The 25,389-nt window shown below is 43.0% G+C and overlaps 1 protein-coding gene across 1 annotated transcript in view; it reads left to right on the top strand.

The window, feature by feature from the left end:
- The window catches only part of LGI2 (leucine rich repeat LGI family member 2), a 32,156-nt gene extending 9,316 nt beyond the window's left edge, over window positions 1-22,840 (top strand). The window contains exons 5-8 of the mRNA XM_077136520.1: window positions 2,584-2,655; window positions 3,392-3,561; window positions 9,810-9,974; window positions 17,399-22,840. Of these exons, the coding sequence (XP_076992635.1) occupies window positions 2,584-2,655; window positions 3,392-3,561; window positions 9,810-9,974; window positions 17,399-18,216 (1,225 nt within the window). The 3' untranslated portion in view covers window positions 18,217-22,840. The remainder of the gene's footprint in view (window positions 1-2,583; window positions 2,656-3,391; window positions 3,562-9,809; window positions 9,975-17,398) is intronic.
- Window positions 22,841-25,389: the final 2,549 nt, after the last annotated feature.

Genomic DNA, 25,389 nt, shown 5'->3' with positions numbered 1-25,389 from the left:
ATTATCTGGAATTTGCTTGTTTCAATTAAGATCTGATTTTTGCCTTTTATAAACTTTTCCAACACCTACAGACTCACATGCATGTGTAAAGAAGCATAGATCAGGTTTAAAGCATTGAAGGAGCGGGGGCCAATCTGTAACTAAAATCTAGGACATTTGTTTTCCAGCAGTCCTATAAAGCCCAAGAGACAGAGAGCTGTTAAGTAGAATTAGAAATGAAGTAAGTGCATGAATTTATAGACGAAATGAAGTGGAAAGCTGAGATGTTATGCATTGAGTGTGACTGGGGGAGATTAATCATCTAAATAACTCTGCTTTCTGAAATCTAAATGGAATATTTGGCATGGTTGCTTCTTTTGGTCTTGACTACTCTGTAAATTTTTGTCATTTCAATACAGTAACTCTCAATTAGCTAAAATGATTAGTTAAACAGTTAACCTTTACTTAGCTAAAAAAATTTTTGTACTTTACTTTCCAAAATAGTGATCATCAACCAGGAAAAAAAAACAACTAAATACTCCTTCAAATTTCACAAAGCAACTTAAGAGTATGCTTTGACTGATTGTATAGTTGGCCTATATTCCAACACCTTTAAAACCTAAAGGCACAAACAAATCAATCGGGAAAGACAGATAAAACCATACATGAAATTGCATTTCAATTCATTTTCAGTTTCCTATATGGGAAGGATTATAATTCAGAAACTTATGGGTGGTCTCATATTCAGTTGATATCTTGAAGCAGGACTGTTTGGATTTTTAAAATGGGCTCAAAGTGTGGTAGCTTGCAGCTATGCACCCCAGAAAAATATGTCCTTAATCCATTCCTGAGAGTGTGAACCTATTGTAAATAGGACCTTTTAATCAGTTAAGGTGTAGTCCAACTCAGTTAGGGCAGTGATGAATCCTATAACTGGAGTTCTTGTAGAGACCACAGAAAGAGAAGCAGAGGGAGCAGCCAGAAGCTGGAAGTCAGCAGAAGCCATAAGAGAAAGGAGAAGACACTGCCATGTGCATTACCATGTGATGGAAAAGCCAAGGAACTCCAAAGATTGCCAGCCAGCCAGAAGATACCAACCGGAGGAAGAGGCATACCTTCTAGACTCTGAAACCCCGAGCCAATAAATTCCTGTGGTTAAGCCAACCCATTGTCTGGTATTTGTTTGGGCAACTGGGAAACCAAAGTACACAGCCAGCCAGCAATAACGAGGAACATGCATTCCTTTAATTCACCTTTCCGAGAGGGGTCATTGGATGCCCACACAGGTCCATTTCAGGTATGTTTTTAAAGAGCTTGGCTGAACTGCCTACATGACCATCATTTATATGTTTTGCTGTTGTCTTCATGTGTGTAAAAGAAAAAAGAATAAGCATCAGTTTCTTGGCTGACTCACACCAGTGCATGGTCCTGTGGGAAATCACAGTGAACATTGTTTCAACACCCAGCATCTGTCCACATTAACAACCCTGTGTGATGGACACTCATCCTCAGTGGGATGATGACCAACCAGGGACTGCAAAATCCTGAATCATTGGAGAAAGAGTGCTTGAGTTTGTTTTGGTCTAATTCCTCATGGTGGGAAGAGGACTAAGGCATTTTAGAAAAATCTTCGACACTAGGAGCAAAATTGCAAAATGGTTGCTGGTCTACCTCCATTAATGGGAGAATGAAATTGATCACAATAAATCATTCCCTAAACATTCTAGTAAATTAAGATTCTGTTACATTATCGTCAAGGGTTCAAGCTGAGTGTCTTCATGTAAAGGAGAATTTACTGATTCTTTTCTTAGAGCCACAAGCGATAGAATTCATTAGGTGGACCCTTAGCAAATTTGTTGGGTAAAGACTGTTCTTTTATCATTCTCATATTGGTGCTTAATTCATTTATTCAACAAAGATTTACTTGAGTGCCTTCTATGTTCTAGGCACTGTTCTAGGTGCTGAGGATACAGCAGTGGACAAAGATAATAGTCTTGGCCCTTGTGTTGAAAAGCTAATATACAAATAGATGGCTTAAGTTCATAGTATGTAATGGCAGTAGTGACATGGAGATCAAACAGAGCAGAGGTCAGGAAAGTCTCACTAAGGAGGAGACCATTGAGAACAGACCTAAAGGAGGTGATGGAGTGAGCCATGTTGATATCTGGGGAGAGAGCATTTCAACAGAGGTAGCAGCAGGTTCAGAGGTTGAGTTGGGAGCATGACTAGCCTGAATAGACTCAGCCAGTGTGGCTGAATCTGAGTAGTTGGAGATGTGGTCCCATAGAAGAGGAACTATTCAATGCGAGGTTTTATAGAGCATCAAAAAGACTTTTGCTTTTACTCCAAGTGACATGGAAAACCACGGAGGTTTAACAAATATGCATAAAGAGGTTAAGAAAGTCTTGCTTAAAAAACAAAAAACTTCAGTTGCCAACCCAGCATCTAACTAAACCCATTTCTTTATCTTGGTATTGGTGGCCAAAGCCAGGAATTGAACCAAAGCAGTTTAGAGCTCCATTTTAAATCAGCTTTATTTAAGGGACTTCAGAGTGACAGGGTGTGGAGATAATCACCACATTAAAGCGTGACTTTTTGTTCTAGTTCTTTGGCCAATAACCACATAAAAGCACTCCCAAGAGACGTCTTCAGTGATTTAGACTCTCTGATTGAACTGTAAGTAATGAAAATTAAGTTTATGTGTGCTTGTCATTTTCACCCAGTTAATCATGTCTTTAAATCCTCTCCCCTTTACTGAATTTTTTATGCTGTAGCAAAAAAATCCATAACAAAACAGCGCGCACTGGGAAACACCATATAGTTGGAATTGGGCTGACTTTTGCTATTTTGTAGTATTCTTAATACCATTAGGTTAATGGCAGATCAGGCTAGCTGGGTGGGAGGCTTCCCCATTCCCCGAGATAGCTTATCCATCTGCTTTTTCTTCTGGCGCTGGTTACTGCTTTAGTGGACGTACTTTAACAAGAGCTTAAGGTTTCAATTGTGCTTATGAAAACTGTGTCCCTTTAATGTCTTGTTTTTGTTTATGACCACCCGTGCTAAGAGTGTTCTTCTGTTATCCTTTCTCCCACCACCACCGTTTTCCATCATGGCATTTGGTGATGGTGTCAAGGGGGTTTGGAGAGATGATGATATGTCAGTGCCCCAGAGTACTCCATTTACCATTTGCCATAGAGTTAAAAATCATGGACACCGAGGAACATTAACCAAAGTTGGTGACAAATACAAAAAATAGGATGCATTGAATGCAAATATATATATATATATATTTAAATCTGATCTGTGGGTATTGAATATATCAGGATGTTAACAATTCTGGAATCTCGTATTCCCACCGATTCATTTCAAGCATGTCCTTTTCTGTGTGTTGGTGTTTTGTTTTGCTTTTTAGAGATTTAAGGGGCAATAAATTTGAGTGTGACTGCAAAGCCAAGTGGTTGTATCTGTGGTTGAAGATGACAAATTCCACCGTTTCTGATGTGCTGTGTATTGGTCCCCCCGAATATCAGGAAAAGAAGCTAAATGATGTGACCAGCTTTGACTATGAGTGCACAACGACAGGTATTCAGAACTTTTATCAACAAAGGCTGCTGTCTAGAACAATCTTTCTTTTTTCTTTTAGAATGTCAGTGGGAGGGGAGAGGGAAAAGGGGGTCTAAAAGTTTTCTGTCAAACTTACTTTAGAGAACATTTAGACATTCTAAAGAAATGAACCAATGTGGTAAGGAAAATATATCAACAGTTGGAAGGTTATTGGCTAACTGCACTGGTTTTGATTTTGTTTCTTTATAAAATTCAAGGTTCTAAAAGGTCATTTTTTTTTAAGGTCAAAGTATAAACTTGTGAGTTTGATGTAAAAAACATTCTCAAATCAGTCTAGATTTCCCAGAAAGCCAATGCAGAGAGGCCAAAATTACTAAATTTAGTAATCAAGTTACTAAATTATTCTGTTGGCATTCTTCATAAAAATTTCTTGGAAATTTAGCTAATAAATACCAGACTTTTATATCTATAAATCATTTTTTTTAATTTCCCTGTAAAAACAGATAACAAGGTAAATCATAACTCAGGGCAGAGTAGAAAATATAAATGAGCAACTACTTGTCAGAAGAAAAAACTCACATCCAGGGAAGAATTATAAAGAAAGCTTGACTTTGTTTTCAAGAATCTGCCTCAAGGTTTCATGTCATACATTTTTCAGATCATAAGGTAAAATTAAAACATTGCTTCAAGTGTCACAACTTGTAAAGAGTTGGTGAGTTTCTTCCATAGAATCTTTCAGTTCTAAAACCAGGCTTTAAAGGAAAGGGGATCAATTGACTGTATGAAACCTGCTTTCCAGACTTATAAAAATAAACAGTTAAGCTGAAAGTTGATATCTACAAAGCCTCAAGGCATGCCAGGGGAAGCAGCTGGAATGAGAACTCGAAAAATAGTTACAGAAACTCAGGAGACAAAACCAAACCAAACCCAAGAACAAGCTATCACATGTAGACCAATCCCTACTGCCATCCTTGAAACAAGTAAACAAACAAAAACCCACGGTATAAAAATTATTTCTAGTTATCTTTATTTGTAAATAAGGGACACTTCAAGGTCTGTTCCTGTCTGATGGAAAACCTGAAACCTCACGGAGATGCCCTTGTCTCTGCCCATTGACCAAGGACTTATTCAGCTGTGTAATTGGCAGGTGCCCTTTGACCAGCTGAAGCCACCAGGAGGTTATTTATTGTATTGTAAGACCAGGGCAATAAATCAGAGGTCATGGCCAATGACATTTGCACCAACAAGTGGTATTTAAGGCCATTTAGAATTAAATGCCAAACCAAAGCTGGCTGAGACAGCCGTCTGCCTCTTCCCCAGTCTTTCCATAGAGTTCTCAAAACCTAGGTGAAGTCAGTGGCTTTTTCCATTGTTCTATTTACACCTGGTCATAGTGTCTGGAGACTTCGCCAGTCTCAGAGAGGAACGACGGGGGCGACAGAAGGCCTTGGGAACTGGGAATAATATTTTTAAGAAAACATGTTTCCTGACCTTTGAGACCTGAATACAGCTATGAAAACGATCCAGGCTCTGAGAATTGGTATAGGAAGGGAAGTGACTTGAAGTGATGTAACCAGTTCCTGGAATCTGTCTTTGTCTTCGCCAACAAGCTTCTTACTAAAATTGAGAAAGTCAACATGAGGCTTTCTGGTGACGGGGAGGGGATTCTCTCTTTGCTATTGCTTTATCTTGAACAAATTAGCTCATGCTCACAGTTTCTTCCAACATGAAGAAAATGGCACAAAAAAGAGGAGACCCACACCCAAATCGATAGTGCCTACAAGCCCTGCAATGTGACAACTAGGTCAATAAATTGCGAGTTCTTGAACCCCCCATCTTCTGCCCACACCCAGTCTTGCCCTCTCAGGTGCTTCATTAAAGGCCTGGGAGAGGAAACGGAAGATGGAAAGTCAAATTCAAGAGACCGTAGTACAGTAATCACATCTTCACTAAAGGGATGAGAAGATGCATGTTTTTTTTTTTCAGAATACGGTGTTTTCCCTTCAGTTCAGCTTTTCAGGAAAGTATCAATTCTTCAGGTAGCTGTTTCGCTCTGTTTTTCCCAGGGAGGGAAGGCCCTCTTTCCATTCTGTTCCTTGGCAAAGGGGTGTAATTAACACTGCAGAGCCACCACAGACTGCTACGGCTTTTTAGATTAATCACAGTCCTTCCATAACCCTTGGCTCCAAGTCTATTTTTAACCCCCTCAAAAATCCCTGTTTCCTACCGAAGATTCCCCATGTTGGGTGGATAATTCACTAAATTCCTTAGAGGGAGTAAATTTTGCATCCTAATTGTCCTGTTAGCTTCCCTATTTCAGGGCTGATGAAAATGCAAAGAGAAATAATGCATTAATGTGCAGTTTCTCTCCCAATGGGATCGGCATCATGTATAATTTATTTTCTACAAGGGCTATAAATAGCTATGTAAAAATCTATTGATACCAGAGGGAGCAAGGCCTAAATTGTAAGAGTCCTACTGACATCATAAACTTAATCCGATGTGAATGGAAGTGGAAGCTTTCTTTTTTCCGGAGGATGCTGTTAATACTTTAATGCTAGTGAATTGATGTCATATCAGAGTGTGTTTTCTTTGAGATCTTTCCGCAATGAACATGCTTTTGTCATTTGTGAAACATAAGTTAAGGGGGTCAGGAAAGCTATTTAATTTCCTCTAAACTCATCCCCCCATACAGACAAATATATGTGCAGCCATCATTTTTGCACTTTTCTTTTTCCTCCCTCCCTCTCTCCCTTCCTTCCTCCCTCTTTCCCTTCCTTCCTTCCCCTATGAAGAATTAGATTTGTAATTCATGTGATTTAACAGTCTGTGCTATGCCTGATAGCCAGTGTAAAAAAAAACATTGTGACTATATGAAATATTATGAAACTGGGATTTTGACAAAACAGATGAAAATAGGACCATTAAAGACTAGATTAGTAAAATGATCTCTATTTTAGCAGCTATTTTTCACTTTGGGATTCTTTAAAAAATATGTATCTTAAACTTTTTGGTCTGCACTTTAAACGCCCTGTGTTTCTAAGCTAATTTTATCCCAGTGTTTCTGAGAGTTAAGAGCACAGTTGGGAGACTGAAAGGAGCAAAGAGGCGAGTGAGTTGCGAGCGTCGTGGGAGTGTCGGGAACCTCTGGCAGACTTGGATGAGGCCAAAGCAACCCCAGAGCCAGGAGAGGAGGTCAGCGCCATTTACGCAGCTGTATTCTCCCAGTCCTTTCATATCCCTTGAAAAGGAAGCACGCAGTGCCTCCTATTCTTTCCCTCTTTTTTTCCATCTATCTACATACGAGCAGAGAAAACCAGCAAGGTCTTGTGGAGTCAATATGAGCTTTCTGGCTCCTGCACTGGTTCTGCCCGAGCCAGCAGGAGTGAGCAGAGGGGGGCAGTTTTCTGTGTGCAACCTTCAGCTGAGCAAAGCGGTTATTTTGGGGGAGTGCGTATAAGTGTGGGGATGTGCCTCGCAGGCAGTTTAAGACTATCTTTGTTACATTAAGTGAAACTACTAAGTGATTACCAGGCAAGCCACTGTACTGAGAATTCAGATACGGTCTCATATTTACATATTTAATCTCTGCAACTGCCTTAGGAAGTAGAAAATATCCTCAATTTACTGATGAGGAAGCTGAGGCTCACGTTTCCTGGCCAAGGCCATACAGTTACAAGTGGCAGAATGAGAAACTGAAGTGCCATCTGTCTAGCCTGAAAGCCCCAGCTTTTCACCAGGATACTCTACTCTCTGTAAGGGAGGTAGGGAAGTGGGGAGGTTACCTGACTGCTAGACACACCTGTTCCCTATCCCCTACCCCCACCCCAGTCTTCCTTGGGCACCTCTTGCCTGTTGGAGTACAGAGGCAGCCTCCTCTTGGCTCCTGAGTGCACAGCCTGCTTCCCTCTTTTCCTGGAGCCTGCCTGCCTCATTCATTCAGCCACCCCCACCTCCCATCTACCCCTTCTCCCCTTCTCCACCCACCCCCAGCAGTCTTGAACTCCAGAGAGGACCGCAAGGGCAGGACATTATTAAACCAACAAGCATTTATTAATCACCTGCTGTGCACCCAGAATGGGGGGTCGAGCATCTCCAATGTGAGTGTGGATTGAACATTGTTCTAAAGGAGTTCCTTCCTTTCTCAGACCTCAATTCCACATTCATCAGGCACCCACCATGAGCTGGGCCCCATTGGTTAATTTTCACCAGCATTATGGATCTGTCCCTGCCATCAAGCCTGGGAGATAGGTGTCATTACCCACATATTGTGGATCAATAAACAGAGACCTTGCAAGGTGAAGTGGCTGGCTCTAGGTCTCAGGGGTTGAAAGTGGCTTCAAGCAGTCCTACTGCAGGCACAGAGCTCCTTCCTGTACACAAACCGCATGTATTCCCTCGGCTGTAACCTCCTTCTCCCCTGCACCCTGCTCCCTACCTGTTTTCAGCCTGTCCTTCTCATCCTTCCTCCACTTTTCCCACCTCAACTCCTGCTCAGCTGCTCTCACCTCCTGTCTTCTTGCTTCCTTTTGTATCATCCCTTCCATACCCAGTACTGAATGGTCCCTTATCGCCTTTCTCATGTGCCCTCTTTTAGGAGGCTTCCAAATCAGCAGTAATTTCTTGAGCGGTTGCTATATAGCTAGGTGCCATGGGAGGCCCCAAGTAGTTTAGGACCCAGCCCCAATCTCAAGCAGCCCTGGGTTCAGGAGCCATGTCCCATTGTCTGTGTGATGCTGGCAAGGCACTCACCTTCTCTGGCTTCAGCCTCTAGTTCTGTAAAGTGCTCAAAGTGCCAAGATCGTTCCCATTTCTCCAAATCAGACTCCGATGTTATCATAGTAAATAGTAACCTTTATAAACAGTGCATATTTATGAGCCCAATTGTCAGGAAAGAGCTCTGGGGACTGCATTTGTCAGGAAAGCATTGCAGAGGAGATGGGCTGAGCAGAGATGGAGAAGGATGGAGGAAGAGAAGAGGAAAGCTAGGGTTTCTCATAGGAACAACTTTCCTTAGCCAAGCACCTTTTCTTAAATTTAATTAGTTAAAATATATATATAGATACAAATAAATTTTTATATGCTTATGGTAGGGGGTCACATTTCATTCTTTCTCCATTTGACTATCCCATTATTGCAGCACTAATTGTTGATTTTGGAGTGGCAGGGGGGCCTTGCATGGGCCGGGAATCAAACCCGGGTCTCCCACATGGCAGGCGAGCATTCTAACACTGAATTACCCTTGCACACCTTTAAAAATACATATTTTTAAAGATTCATCTTCACTGGATTTCTGTAGCTATCTTACACACCCATTCTCCATGCTTCTGAGGACATGGACTTGGTCCTTTGGCAATTGTGTGTTCCCACTGAGATTTACTACAGTGAGCCCATTGCAAGTCAGGGAAGCAGCACAGAACAACAGGCACCCACTGACACTGGGCATAGGAGCAGAGCACGAGCTAACGTGGGAGGCCACATGTTGCTACAAAATCCTCACAGAGTTCCGGTAACCACTCACTGAGCTGCAGGACACAGCACAGAAATTCCTTAGCCCCACATTTGCATCCAGCACCCAGTGAACACACTTAGGTCAGCTTTCCCAGCTGCTGACTTTATAAACCTCTGAAGATTTGGTTTTGTTTCCAGATGTGTGAAATGCACTTTGGGGATTCGTGTGTAATTTTGGTTCTGAACCTGCAGAAGCAGTGTTTTCCAGTAGGGGTAATCCACAGCTGGGGAGAATAATAACAGGTAATAATGGGTCCCGTTGTCAGGTAAGTTAAAGAAGTGCCACGGCAGACAAAACTAAACAGGTTTCTTTACTGTAGGGGCTGTTCTGAGAGGGCTAGACTAGAGCATTGACGAAATGAGTTTGAGAACAGCACTTCCTCCTTCACAGGGCAAATTTAATGACACTTCCAGGAAGGCTGCTCTGTGGCATCCTTTCTGTCTTGCCTTTTGAAGACCAGGTTTCAACAAGTTCCTCTAAAACATGGAGAAACCCTAACTGGTGAAGCTGTTTATCTAAAGGAAGTTGTATTAAAAACTGTGCACTCAGGCTGATAATCTTGTGCAAGCCAGCACCCTTCAGGAATCTTCCAGACTAAAATAAGCTGTGATGTTTATATTGCTTCTCACCTGTGCTGTCTCCACCCTGGTCCTTTGTAGGACTGACGATAAAAAGGGATAGAAGGGAAATGGTGGTTGATGATTACCACAAGAGACTTTATGGATGCTTTCTTTTTTTTAATACCCATTCCCAGATTTTGTTGTCCATCAGACTTTGCCCTACCAGTCAGTTTCGGTGGACACGTTCAACTCCAAGAACGATGTGTACGTGGCCATTGCTCAGCCCAGCATGGAGAACTGCATGGTTTTGGAGTGGGATCACATCGAGATGAATTTCCGGAGCTACGACAATATCACAGGTGCGTGGCGGCTTTGCTCAGATTGGCTGACCTAATTTCGGCATCTCCTGAAGCCCACCAGAGGAGAAATGTCCTCTGTCATAACGAGGGGAAGTTTGGGGAACACATTCTGGCCAACCTCGTCTTCTCTCCAACTTTTTCTTGGTGTAGTCAGTTATTGGTGAGACTAGAACCCTCAGGTGGTGATCCTGTTTATTTGGGGTGATTCTTTTGAAACGGGAGAGCCAACCTCGTCTTCTCTCCAACTTTTTCTTGGTGTAGTCAGTTATTGGTGAGACTAGAACCCTCAGGTGGTGATCCTGTTTATTTGGGGTGATTCTTTTGAAACGGGAGAAGGTGATGGGTTGAATAGGGGGAAGGCACTTCCCAGTAGGGGTAAAAAGTCACATCGTGTGCATATAAATATATGTGTACGTATATATATGTGTGTGTGTATAATGCATTTTATAAAACATATAGATATATACATTGTCTTAGTTTGCCAGCTCCACTATAACAGATACTTCAGATTGGTTGGCTTGAACAGCAGGAATTTGTCTCACTATTTCAGAGGCTTAGAAGTTCAAAATCAAGGTCTTGTCAAGCTGTGCGTTCTCCAAAGTCTGTACCATGCTGGTGGTTTGGCAGCCATCCTCTGTCTCTTCCTCACTCTTGCTACCATGTCCAGATTTCCTTTGCTTATGATATGACTCCAGTCATATTGGATTAAGACCCACCCTGATTCAATTTGGCCTAATCCTAAAAGGATCTTTGAAGATGCCATTTACAAAGGACTTCACACCCATGTGACCGGGCATTAGGACTTGAACATGTTTTTGTGGGGGACATGGTCCAGCCCACGGCATACATTTTTGTGGCTTGGGCTGCTGTATGCTAGGTCATTCCATCCTGAACTTAAGCTGTAGGCCTTTTGGACTTCTCATTTACCCAATCTTCAAGCCCCTTGCCATAACTTTGACTGCTGGTCCTGTCATCTGACATTCTACAGGCCTCCTGCTCAGTGTCACTCACAGATTCTGTGAACAGTCCTTTATCCTCTTTGTGTGCATCGTCCACTGAAACACTGAGCAGGCCAGGCTGAAAACCAAGTCCTGGGTACACCATTGAGGCCTTCTCCTGACCACCCCCCATCCTGGCTGTGCTGTTCTGCCTTCTCAGGAGTGCCAGTTCTTGACCAAGTGGTCAGCCTGTTTGCCTCCATCCTGTCCACAAGGCTGACGTAACAGACTTGATCAGATGCATTTCTAAAGACCAAATATTTTCTGTCTACCAAATTTTCTTGACCTGTCTCTTAGTTTGCTAGGGCTGCTATGACAAAATATTATGGACTAGTTGGCTTAAAGAAAAGAAATTTATTGTTTCAAAGTTCTGGAAGCTAGAAGTCCAAATCAAGGTACTGGTGAGCCGTGCTTCCTCTGAAGCTGTAGGATTCTGGTGGTGGCCAGCAATTCACAATGTTCTTTGGCTTGTGGCATACCTCAGGCTCTGCCTCAATCACATGACCGTCTTCTTCCTACTTACTGTATCCAAATTCTAAGAACACCAGTAATATTGGATTAAGGTCCACCCTAATCCAGTTTGGCCTCATTTTAACTAATGACATCTCCAGAGATCCTACTTACAAACAAATTTACATTCACAGGACTGGAGGGTAGGCTTTAAACATATATTTCTGGGGTCACGATTCATCCATACAGTACCCATCTAGTAATCTGCTCAAAAAATTAAGTGAAGTTAGTTTGATACAACTACTTCTGCTTTATTCACTTGCCTACCATCAAGTTAACATGAGCCAGGATCTAAAATTATTTGCTTCTTTTAGAAATGATTTCTATGAGGCTAACACACATGTTCTAGAGCCCTCTGTACAGCACAGTCCAATAGAACTTCTTGTGAGGATGGGAAACATGCTTTGATGTACTCTCAAATATAAGCACCTAGCTACATGGTGGCTGTTGAACTCTTGGCATGTGGGTAGTGTAACTGGGGAACTGAATGTTTCATCGCATTTAGTTTGAGTGCATGTAAATTTAAATACCCACATGTGGTAAGTGCCTACCATACTGGACATTTCTCTCATCGTGTGACGTTCTAGGGACATTTTGGCTCTGTCTCTTGCTTTTCTTGACCCTTGCCAGGTCCTGACGAGCACTGCTTTCTTTTACTCAGGTCATACAAAATAAGAGTAAACACATTCCTAAATCGGCCTCTGGTATGTGACTCAGTCAACTCTTCTTTCAGTGCTGTCAGGGAATCCCAGTGTCTGAGCATTGAGAAAAATGGGCGGATTTTTAAGTGAGTAGATGAGTAGACAAAGTCAAAGTAACCCTTCCAAGATTTTTCATTTATCAAAGTGAACTCTGATAATAGTACCAACTTCATAAACAGCATCATAAAGGCCTAATTATTTCCTTTAGAGGTTCCCAATTTGGAGTTAGAGCAGCCTTTTAGGGCTGCAGTGTGAAGCCTCTCTCGGTAGAACTTCCGGGTTGGGAGGCTTCTGGTAACCTCCGAGACACCGACTGGCTTTGTAGCAGGTACTGGGACAGGAGGAAGGCATAAAGAGTGTTGTTTCACCCTCGGGGAGAGGAGCTACTAATGAGCCTAATCTCTCAGCACCGAGAGGTCTGGAGACACATCCGGATGCTCTGAAGATGCCGTTTCAGGCAGCTGCCTGTGGTTCCTGAACCATCTGGTCTCCTAGTGCTGAGCCTACATTTCACCAAGCAGCTGCTCCATTTGGAAATGCAGATTCAGCGCCGAGTGGCGCAGGTGAGCCTACCCAGGGCGGCCGAGGCCTTGGGACCTCGCAGCAAAGGAAAAGGGTGGTGAGTGAGGGGCCCCAGATCCATGTGTCCTTTTGCTTCCTCCTTTCTTTCCTGATTCGTAGGACAGATGAGGGATGTATGAGCTGGCCCCTCTGCCTTCTCTCCTCTCCTCACTTTCCAGGAGGTAGGAGCAGAGCAAAGCTTTGCTTTTATACAAGGAAGAGTGTTTGTGGTAGACCTGTGAAGTACAGGACACTGGTTGATCTCATTGAGATATTGTTGGGGTTGCCTGCTGGTACACAGAGGACAGAGCCTTCTTTTCCAGAGAGAGATGGCATGCAATGCTCAGTTGTTGCAGAAGAATGAAAGCAGATTGTATTTCTGGCTCTGCCATGTACTAGGAGGTTTACTCTGGGGCTCAGTTTCTTCATCTGTAAAATGGACAATAGCTGTTTCTTCATGTGGGTGTTGTGAGGAGTCAATGAGTACTAGGCGTAGAGCAAGCATTGCCTAATGCCGGCTTCCTTCTTGCAATGTTTTATAAATGAAGAAACTGAGGCTCAGTCATGTTGAATCATTTCCTTGCATCTGGCCATTGTCACCTCTCACCTTTGTCCACCCCCAGGTTTACCTTCTGTGGAACGGATGGCACTGTCCTCCTTCTGCCCTTCTAACATACTGCTGGTGGCATCCCCAAATTCATTGGCTCATTCATTCATTTACAAAGATTTCTTGAGCACTTACTCTGAACCAAGCATGTTCTAGCTGCGGGGGATATAGCAGTGACCAAAACAAATAAAAACCTCTGCCCTTAAAGAGCTTATGCTATAGTGAGAGAGTTAGACAATGATACAGACAATTACGATACATATCATATATAACATATTCAATAGCAATATACTAAAGAGGAAAAATAAGATGGGGGAGGGAGATTTGAAGGGGGGTGGGGGTAGCTGAAATTTTAGATAGAGTGTCTGATAAAGACCTCATTAAGAAGAATAAAGACCCATGGGAAATGAAGCTCAAGTGATATGGATAGCTGAGATGAGCTTTTCAGGCAGAGGGAACAGCGAGTGCAAAGGCCCAGAAGCAGGCGGGCATATGTCTTGTTTGAAGAACATTCAGGGACTGGTTTGCAAGAGCACAGTGATCCAAGGGATGAAATATGGGAGACAAGGTCAGAGCAGTAAGAAGAACTCATCATTTAGGGCCTTGTTGATCCAAGGACTTGGGTGTTTATCTCAGGGCTCTGCATAGCCATAGGGGATTTGGGGCAGAGGAGAAATCTGAGCTGATTTGTGAACAACTAATGCTTTAGGATTAGCCTTCAGGGGGCAGGGGTCAAAGGCAGAAGCAGGGCAGTTAGTTATGAGACAGTTGCCATAATCCATCAAGCAACCAAGGCTTGGATGGGATGGGGTGGAGACAACTGAGGAAGGTGAAGTACAGACGTTGTCCAGGGGCAGAGCCAGGGCTGGATCTTGCTTGTTTCCAGGAGTTCCTCAGTGCATCAGTCCTGAAATCTGGATCTTCTAAATGGGGGAAGACCCCAAAATGAAGCTCCCCAGGATTCAACTCTCACAGCCAACTCCAAGAAATGAGATCTGACAGTACAGTCATTTTGCTTTTGACCTCCAAACATCATGCTTTTTGTTTCTCCTGGCTCTAGCTCTCATTACTTTGTGATGTTGGCCAGATTACTTAATTTCATGAGCTCCTTTCATCTGTAAAATGGGAATTCCATGAATTTCTATTTCCTCTCTAAAATGGGCTCATCACATAGTGATGCCACGGGATTATCATAAGAATTTAAAGGCACAGTGGGCATCTAGGATTTAGTACAGTGCCTGGAACTTAGTAAACCTTCCGTAGTGTTAGCTATATCATTTGGGGATTAAATAAGAGCAGCCCTACTTCTTCTCCCATGACTCTATCTCTTTGATGTCTATCAGAACCCTTCTACAACTTTCATAAGTCTGATGGAATGCTGGAGCTAGGAGGGGACAGGCTGAGGGAGATGGGGAAAGTGGTGGCTACAGAAGCAGGATGATCACTTGGGGAGACAAGAGTGTGTTCATCTCTCCATAGCCAGGAGTCTCACCTGGTGTGAGGGCAAATGCTATGGCACATTGTACGTGCACTAAACAGATGACAGATGGCCAAGTAGGGCCATAGCCCCTGGAACCACTTGCCTTGAACATTTTCCCCTGGCCAGGCCTTGCATGCTTCATTTGGCAGCTTGTTTGGCCCTGGGGTGATCCCAGAGTTGGCAAGGGCTGGGCAGGATTTGCTCAATACATGCCCAGTAAGAATGGTGACCCTGCCTCCTCCTTTGCAACCCCATTGGCCATGATGCAAGGACATCTCCAGCTGTTTGTCCATCTGCAAGGAAGAGAAAGAAACCCATGGTGATGTCCACCCTAAGCTTTCTCTCCTGGTTTCTTTTTCTTTTTTATCTCTTCTCAGCATTCCCATGTTTGGTTTGCCCTTTGATTTCTGCATGCTAAGTATGTTCAAACCTGCCACCTCTCTTCCTACATTAAAAGAAATAAACAAACAAAAAAACCCCCATAAGGTGATGATCTCTGGTGCTACTTACAGCTTCATGGGGTAAAAGTGTCTACCTGGAGAGAGACCTTATGGAGCTTCTCCAAGACAGGAATCTTACTGTCTCCCATGGCCCCTTGACTGAGGCAGGTGAGTCTCTAGGCTGCTTGCAGGTGGCCAGGGTCTCCAAGCCAGGCCGCTCAGGAAGGGCCTGAGATTCACTCCCTGTAAGTGCCAACTGGTGGACATGGATGCAGTTTTGAAGAGCAGTTTGAAGGTTTAAAAATCTGCCCTGGCAGAAGGTTTACCCTGGCAATTCCTACATTTAAGACTATCACCAGATGATTTTCAAAACAGTGTCTCTACAAGGGAACATGTTACTTACAAGAGAGATAAATTAGAAATTACTGCCATGTCCAACAATAGGGGACTTATTAAATAAAATATAGTGCATTCATGCAATGGAATATGGCGTAGTATTAAAAAAACCAAGTTGTAGTAGAGTCAAGGACATGGGAAAGTGTTCCCAGAATAGTGGTCAAATAAAAATAGGTTATGAAGAACGTATAGTGTAAGTCCACATTTATATTTTTTCACAAGACAATATTTGAATATGTTCATAGATTAAAGAAGAAAAGAAACATACAAAGATGTTAATGGTGTTATTTCAGCGATTGTAGAACAAGTGAATTTTCTTTTCTTCTTTGTCAGTGGAGTGTAGACGAGAGTCAGAATACCTAGGGTTTGCATCCCAGGCTCCATCATGTGCCAGCTGTGTGACCTTTGTAGAGGTTACTTAACTTCTCTGTGTCTCAGTTTCATTCTTTGTAAAATGGGAATGATGATATTAGTAATAGAACTTGCCTCATAGGGTTTTTGTAAGGATTAACTGAGTAAATACATGTAGCATGTTTAAAACAGTGTCTGGGCACAGTTCACACTTTACAAGTGTTATCTGTTATTATTTTCAGTATTTGTTTTGGTGATCACTGAAATATTTTTTACTCAGAAAAAATAAAATGCAGTAATTTGTCTTAAACAAAAGAAAGGGACCAGGCTCTTGCAAGGCCAAAACAATGAGGAAGAAAGTAATGCTACCTTGAAAACCACACACTGACTGTCCCCAATGCTAATATTAAGGAATTGGGTAATTTTCCTTGTAATTTACAGATCTAATTCACTTTGGTCCAAATGACCAAATAGTTAAGGGAAAGAAATAACTTTTAAGTGAATGATCTAGATAGGAGGGTCACTAATCTTTGAGATGTAGTGATCCAATGGCTTGTTAGTTGGTCCTCGGAATGGGAGAGTCAGGGAATGGTGTGAGGGTCTGTGAACAGTGAGGGAGAAGATGGAAGGAGGTGACTCACAGAGAACACTCACCACTGGATGTGTTCCCCTTGTGCCTGCAAAGTTCTAGCATTGTGACACCTGACCTAGGTGATTTGGATAACTGTTCATTCTACAGTCATTTTTCCAGTGAACTACAGAGGCAGGGTCTTCTGATTATCAAGATAATTGCTTCAATTATCCAATAATGGTTGCTACCATTCATTGACCGCTTCCTATGTGCTGGCACTTCTTACCAAATACTTACTGCCAATGCTCTCATTTAGTTGCTATAGTAACCCCCTAAGGTCAGGGCTGATAGCATCATCAATCTCATTTAATAGATGAGAGTTGAGTTAACTAGCCCAGAGGCAGGCACAGGGCAGGGTTTTGAACCCCGGGCCCCCAAAGTCTAGAGTTGTAAGTTTTACCACCACTCTATTCTATGCCCGCTTGGGTTCCTCTGACTTTGGAAATCAGATGACTTTAAATGTCTTTGAGAGCCCTCATACATTTCTTTCTCGTGCCTCAGAGACCCAACTCCTCCACCTTTTGACCGTCTAATGAGCAGAAGCCCATTTAATTGCCTCATTCTACTTCACAGAGATTATTTGGGTGATAACACGAAGACAATTCATTTGGCATTTTAATATATGTATTGAATTGCACACCTGCCTCTAAAGACTCCAGAGGCCTTGGCAGATCTTGTCTATCTATTTTCTACAGCGATGTGTCTCAGCTGGGGCTGCACTAATCACTCCCCTTTCTTTTGGAGAACAGGTCAGTCCATCGTGGGCTGCAAGGCCATCCTCATTGATGACCAGGTCTTCGTGGTGGTGGCCCAGCTCTTTGGCGGCTCTCACATTTACAAATACGACGAGAGCTGGACCAAGTTTGTCAAATTCCAAGACATAGAAGTTTCGCGCATATCCAAGCCCAACGACATCGAGCTGTTTCAGATCGACGATGAGAAGTTCTTTGTCATCGCCGACAGCTCGAAAGCCGGTCTGTCGACAGTTTATAAATGGAACAGCAAAGGATTTTACTCGTACCAGTCCCTGCACGAGTGGTTCAGGGACACGGATGCGGAATTTGTTGACATAGATGGAAAATCGCATCTCATCCTGTCCAGCCGCTCACAGGTCCCTATCATCTTGCAGTGGAACAAAAGCTCTAAGAAGTTTGTCCCCCATGGTGACATCCCCAACATGGAGGACGTGCTGGCCGTGAAGAGCTTTCGAATGCAGAATAGCCTCTACCTGTCCCTCACCCGCTTCATCGGGGACTCCAGGGTCATGCGGTGGAATAGTAAGCAGTTTGTGGAGATTCAGGCCCTCCCGTCCCGAGGTGCCATGACCCTGCAGCCCTTTTCTTTCAAAGACAATCACTACTTGGCCCTGGGAAGTGATTACACGTTCTCCCAGATCTACCAGTGGGATAGAGAGCAGCAGCTATTCAAGAAATTCAAGGAGATCTACGTGCAGGCGCCTCGTTCCTTCACAGCTGTCTCCACCGACAGGAGAGATTTCTTCTTTGCATCCAGTTTCAAAGGGAAAACAAAGATTTTTGAGCATATCATTGTGGACCTAAGTTTGTAAAGGTGTGATTGGTGCATTTAAAAGACAAGTAGCGTTAGCTCTCACAAGAGAGGACCAAGGGCGGGGGGAGGGTAAAAAAAAAAAGCCAAACTCAGAGCTCTGTCATTAAAAATGCACTGGGGAAATAGTTAGAAGTTTTCAAACTTTTAGCACTCACATTTTAATCAGGGATTGCATTTACTGGCTAACTGCATGACACGTCCGTTCTTCCATTTAAAAAGACATCCTGAAGTGTGTAATTAGTGAGAAAAGAGGACTCTTTTCTTTTACTAAGTGTGTAATTAGTGAGAAAAGAGGTAAGCATTAACTCTTACCATCTAGGAAGGTAATGTGTTTTTCTTTAAAAAATAAAAATGAAGAAGGATAGACTTGGATAAGATGGGACAGCTCTTCTAATGAAATAAAAGAAACCAAACTGTGGGCCCTTCTCCTTCCATTTTAACAATCTTTTTGGTAGGAACTCTTAAAGCCAAAGTCAGCTGAAAAGATTTGCTGATGATTACTTTAAAATCTTATAATACTCAGCAATGTTATTTTGAGCCATCTCAGTTTCCTAAAAGTAATGCCCAGCATTCCTGAAGCTTCCCGAAAAGCAAAACTGTGGCTATTTCTTGTTGACTGACATGGATGTTAACAATGAGCACTATTAACAATTTGATAGTTGAAATTTCTCCCTTTGCCACCAAGAAAATATTCTGAAGACATGTATCTAGACCCAGTATGGGTGGTTAGTACAAGAGTGAAACAAAGCCATGTCCCCCTCTTCCTCATGGTTCTAAGCTGACCCCTGTGGTGGCCAGAGCAGTAATGCTTTGTCTGATGGTCTCCATGACTCATCTGCCTCTTTGACCTCATCCTTTGAGTTTGTGAGTAGCCCAGCAGACATCCCAAAGACTGAATGGTGCTTTTCATCCCTTCTTTTAGAGAGTTGAACAGGTGTTTCCATCCGAGTTGCATTTGGTAGGATTTTTGCAATGACATTTTGTGAAGTCCAAGGGGAACTTCACACAGGTCTTGATTCACTTTGAAAGCCAGGGGTGGCCCTTTACGCATGCATGTCCTTGCCCTCTGGACAACGTAATGTTTCAAGAAATTGATACCAACCTACCCACTTGCCTGCCTGCCTGCCTGCCTGCCTGCGTACCTTCCCATACAACCATCCTGTTTAGTTTATTTGCTTGATCTTGCTGCTTCCAAGGCAGCCCCACCAAAGGTGCTGCAGAAACACCCATTGTAAGCAATGCTCCTTGCACTTCCAGCAGCTTAGCAAAGGCAAACTCCCAGGGCCCACTCTCTCCCAAAGGGCTATGTGCTGTTAGAGGGATCATGCTTTACAGCCTGGGGAGTGAGTGGGTCTGAGGCTGATTAGAAGGGTCTGGCTTTAGAGCCAAACAGCTGAATCCCACAGGTCAGGTCTGCACTCAGGGGACCAAGGTGGCTTATTTCACAATTTGTGGAGGGTTCTTAGGGATGTTCTCTGCTTGGTTAGCCAGCTCTTTTCAGAAAATATGAAGCTTACCCTTTTAAGAGTGGTTGGTTCTAAGAAAGTAACCCACCAAACTTACTTCTAGCCATGAAAGTTGCACAATCATACTGTACTGTATTATTTTTTAACGATTGTTTGCTAAGTCATGAGTAGGAAGTTGTTTTCCCACAAATATGAATGTATTTGTTGTTTCCCGACTTTAAACAATGCAGACCAAGGCAATAAATGGCACTTAGGAGAACAGTGCATTGATGGTACATCAGCACTCTTGGGGCCTCTCTGGGACTTCAGGCTGAGAACTTCCAGCTTAGGAAACCAGAGATTTTAATGAACTAACTCACCCACACAGGGTATTATTGCTTGAAACTTATTTTCAACTAAGCACCAGTGAACAGAAGAAAAGTGGTTCTTTTTCATTTTTTTCAGCACAAATCATTCTTTTCTTTGTATTCTTTTGCTTTCCTTTTGCATTCTTTTGCCTTCTTATTTGAATTGACTACAAATGCCCCCAACCCCTCATAGGACACTGAAAGTGGGACAGCTCTCTGCTATTCCTCTGGCTGTAAAGACGGGCAAGCTATTTTTTCTGGCACATGGAACTCCTCAGACAAGCCTCGGTGGAAAAACTGGCATTGGCAAATGGTGTCGGAGACATTGAAACCGTCCCGGTACTTGTGCCAGGTCAAAATGATGTTCTGATTCCAGGCACTTGGAGAGAAGCAACTAGGGCATCCTTACACAGGGCTGCATCCACAGACAAGCCAACGTCATAGTTTCCCCTCCAAGGGTGAAGTTGGATACTGGCCATCTGAACTCACCACTCTAATAACTGGTGCCAAGGATCTGGAAACCCAGGAAGCATGAGGTGCTGGGCTTGTGATGGGGAGGGTTTGTTGGTCCAAGTGGGGGATTTGAGGGTAAAAGAGCTAAAGTATGGTCCAGAGATGGGAGAGGAGAGTGGGTAATCCACTCAGCTGCAATCATGTTTTCTTTTTCTTTCCTTTTTTTTTTTTTGGTCCTTTAAAAAATTTTGTATCCCAGATTTGGGACCAGAATCCCTGTGCTGTGGGAGGAGATATTTGTCTTGGCCAACTTCCTGAAGGAACATAGATGTTCTTGGCACAAGGTGGCAGAAGTTTTGCTTCATTAATCTTGCTGCTCCATCTCAAGAATCCCTGAAGTTTTAAACAATGTCTGCAAGAAGCTTTCTGCCAGTGCTAATGGAAAATAAACAAAAACAGCTACAAAAGTACTCCCCAAACCAAAACAGAGAAACACTGGGGACCATCCCCTGCAGAGATCAGCTTTCTTGGGGGCTGCTCTAGTCTCTTCTTTCCTCTCCACTTGGTGATGATGTTCTCAGCTTGTTTCCTCTTTGTAATCCCTGGGCTGGGCTTCCAGACTGCATCCCTCTACCGTCGGAGACCCACTGCCTTAAAGCCAGGGCTTGTCCCCAGACCCATGGGGTCGGGAATGATCTCCTATAAAAATTCCAAAACAAGCCTTAGGTTTGAATAGCACTGTGCTCTTGGGCAGGATAACAATTCAGGCAAAGCTTTATATATTTTTTCAATGCAATTTGTGCTCATTTCATCTGTCCATGAATAGTTCTTCCGTTTATTAGAGGGTAGGTCTTATTCTAATCTCAGAGAGGAGAAAATAGACACAGAATCAAGTCAATTGCCTGCCCATGATTATTCGGTGGTGAGTGGTAAAGCTAGAATTTCCCCCTGAACGGCAGTCTGGTGTTTTCTTTCTTCAGTACTCTGTCGTACACTCCCAAAGAAGGACTTTCATTTGTATTATGATTTTGAATAGAGCAGCACTTTGGGATAAAATATGCATAGCCAGAAGGAAAATGTTGCAGAACAGGCACCATTCAATCAATCGGTCCATTTAACAATTAAAAACACTGCAGAATTGCTATTACATGCAAGACCTTACTCTTCAAAGTCTTCCAGAAGTTTCTGATAATTTTCTGCTGCTCTAAAGAGACTCCTAATGGCACGATTGTTTCTTCCCTGACCCAGTTGAGGGAGGGATCTAAGGTTGATGCACATCTGTTTCTTCTCAGTGTCCGCCAGATAAACAGGAAGATTTTTACGAGGGAAAAATTAAAAACCCGACTGCACTAGTGATGATGAATTGCTCCAGCCGTAATCAGCCTTTGGGGGGGGAGCACGCTGGAAATGGCAGTGTTGCATTTTTCTTCCCCGTGGAGTAAGAGGCTGTGTATTTTTAGGAAAGAAATCAGCGTGGGATGCCGGCGGTTTGGCTGGAGTGCTCACAGTGGAAATTTCTCCGACCGTGGGTATTATGAAAGAGAAATGGAGGTCTACGGGAGGGGACTCTTATTTTGCATGCCACCTAAAGAAAATCTTTTTAGCAGGCTTCCTGATTCTTCTGCGGAGATTTCGGCCCCTCGCTCCCAGCAGATTCAGAAGAGAGTTTTTAGTTAATTAGGCAGTGGCCTGGGATTCTATAGAGCACCGCCCTGGAGTGGAATGCAGAATTCTAGGTGCTGAGGCAGTGAGTTCTGTAATCCAGTGTTGGGGTAATCCGATGTAAAAGAAATGGGCAGAAAAATGGGGCAGATGGCTGTGGAGGAAATGCTTTCCGGAGAAGAGAAATAAACTGGAAGGAAAAAAAAGTGATAATATCGTTGGGTCAGCCAGGCAAGTAGAGGGTAAAATGAGCAGGCAAATTAACAGCGTGCTGATAATTAATGAACAGAACCAATTGTGAAGATAATGGAAAGGAGAATTGTAAAGCCACTGAGATCTAAACAGAGGCACTCTTATTCTTACTGTGTTCCATCGCTTGTATCAGAAGCTACCTTTTTTTTTCCGGTAGGAAACTATGCATTCCCTGTTGATCCCTTTGACATCAGGATCATATGAGAACTGTGACAAAATAGCCAACATGCCATTTGGTATCCTTTTTATGTATTTTAAATGCATAATTTAGATAACATAATTGTAGTTTATATGTATACGAAAGCAGACTTTGCAGTATGCAAGCTACAATGGATGCATTTTATGCCTGTGTATATATTTAGCTCATTTTGGTAAATGGAGTTAACAAACTACATGGCTCTTAAATGTATATATTCTGTAAGCCTATGAATAAAAAGAAGCTCGTGCCTAACATGGCTCTGATCTGTAGCCTGATGGAATATGGCTTTGTCCACTTGGGTCATAGAGGTGAAGACTCCCCTGCAATTGGCTATATTTCACAGGTCAGCAGAGTAGGCTCATTTGCCTTTGTTGTCATTCCCTGTTTAAATGAAAGATGGACTCCACAGCTTCTTCCACTTCTGGAAACTAGAAACTCATGGAAGAACTGGATAGTTATACCTCCATGTAGTCTGTACAACCATAATCTTGATAGATTGACCAAGAAGGCTAAGTATCTGGGTATCTTGATATTCTACATGGTAGGAAGGAGATAGGATTGAAGGAGGTCTCATTGGAAGGTTCATAATAAACTCTCTGAGGGCAGGATATTTGACCTGTTCTCTGCATGTCCAAGTACCTGGCACTTAGATGGCACACAGTAAATGTTTGCTGTATGCACATCTGTATCTTTAATCTAAGATCCGTTGGATTTAAATAGACAAGTGAAGGGCCAAAACTGCAATCACATGTGGCTGTGTACCTGCAGTGTATTTGCTATGCTGTGGGCCTTTTCAAAAAGTACAGAGCAGAGTCTCTGCCTTCGTGGGACTTAAAATTTACTTAAGAATAATTGCATGTGACTTTAGTCAACGATACACAGTTTAGTTAACATTCTGCATCATACAGCAATGTGTGATTAATCACATCATGAATGAAGTGTTTGGAAGTTCTCACCAAATATTTATTTACCAACTGGTATGCATGGCAGTGTATTCATTTTCCGATGCTGTGTAACAAATTACCACAAAGTTAGTGACTTAAAACCACACACATTCATTATCTCACAGTTCCTGGAGTCAGAACCCTAGGCATGTCATAGCTGGATGCTCTGCTCAGGATCTCACAGGGCCACAGTCAAGGTGTCAGCCAGACACGCTTATCTGGAAGTTCAATTGGGGAAAGAGCCACTTCAAAGGTCATTCAGTGGCAGAATTGATTGTCTTGTGATTCTAGGCCTGAAGTCCCATTTTGCAGCTGGCTCTCGGCTGGGGGTAGTCTTCAGCTCCTGGAAGCCTTCTTCATAGGTCATCTCACAGCATAATTGTTGGCTTCTTCAAGACCAGCAGGAATAACCAGAGTGACAACGCACCCCTTTTACTACAGTTTGAAGCAGGTCATATGTCTTGCTGTCACACAAGGGGAAGTGACTATATATAATGGTGAGACTTAGTGTGGGGAGGGCTTACCTTAAGATATCCAACAGAACCGATGACCAGGAGACCAAAATAGGTACCAACCATACACAACTATCTGACTGGACCCAGTGCATTCCAGAAGAATATGGGCTGTGAGTGCAAATAATAAATTCATAGGAGAAAATATCACTTGAAGCCAGGAAAAGAACCCTTCTGAGAAGCATGGAAGGGAGAGAAGGGTCTGGTTCTTTTTTGTTATTGTTCTATCATGAAAATGTTAGGTTTTCGTTTGTGGAGAAGTTCAGGAAAGAACTAAACTTTCCCAAACCTGCAAGTCAGAAGCTCATTAAGGTAGAGACCAATCCTAATACCTCAATGCATTTCATCTTGGAAGAAAGTGCGCTGTCTAAATTGCCCAGTTCCTGACCGTGTACCCATCAGGAAGGCAAGTACACTCATTTTCCTATTTCACAGAGAGCTAATTGAGGGCTAACCATCTAAGAAGAATTGGAGGCATAAGTAATGTGTCACTTTCATTGATCAACTGTCCTTGCAATTGGCTTCCGTACCTGCTACCCAGACAGGACAATCCTGTACTAACTGGGGCCTAATTGGCACAAATGACTTTTTCTAATAAATTGGTACCAGAACTGAGACCTAAGGCCTTAGACAAATCCCACCGCCTGGCCTCTGCTCCACATAGCCTCTTGCTAAACTTGAGCTTCTCCTGCTGCCAACCAGACAGCAAATCAAGGGAACCCAGGAAGAGGGGGTCTATAGCAATGGAAATGCTATCCGAGAATTTCCTGCACTTTTCTGAAATCTGTAGGTGAACTCTGATGAGTACTCTCTTGCACACACCTCCGGGTGTCTATTCCAGGATCAGATTTCCTGGAGTAGACCAAGAGACAAAGTGTAACAAGTTCCCTTCTTCTAACAAGTAACAATTGCTGGGGCAAGACAAATTATGAAATATAGTCCCACTCTCTGTGCACCCCCTTCCCCCAACACACACACACACACACACACACACATACACATCCCCAGAAATGACAGCTCCGATAAGCATCTCTAATTACAGGGCTGAGAGATTCCAGGTTGTGGAGCCAGCCCAGTTAGTTGTCTCATTCCCTATTTGCTTTCAAGGGCAGTGTGGGCTAAAGAGAGTATGAAGGCAGTGTTGGGGCCTCAAGAGAGAGCAGAACTCTTGACACTTGTCCCCAATGCAGGCTCTCCCCTGCTCTCCCCTGCTCTGTGAATTCACTCTTACTCTCCTATGTTTGTTTCTCCTGACCAGTGTAAGAATTCTGGACACAATGCAACTCCAAAATATTTTTATTTCAAGTTCAAATGGTTCCTCTATCCTTTGAATCAT

The sequence above is a fragment of the Tamandua tetradactyla genome, chromosome 19 (assembly GCF_023851605.1).
Source record: "Tamandua tetradactyla isolate mTamTet1 chromosome 19, mTamTet1.pri, whole genome shotgun sequence".
Classification (NCBI taxonomy): Eukaryota; Metazoa; Chordata; class Mammalia; order Pilosa; family Myrmecophagidae; genus Tamandua; species Tamandua tetradactyla.
Note: the sequence above shows the minus strand (reverse complement) of the source record. Positions and strands in the feature narration are given on the sequence as shown.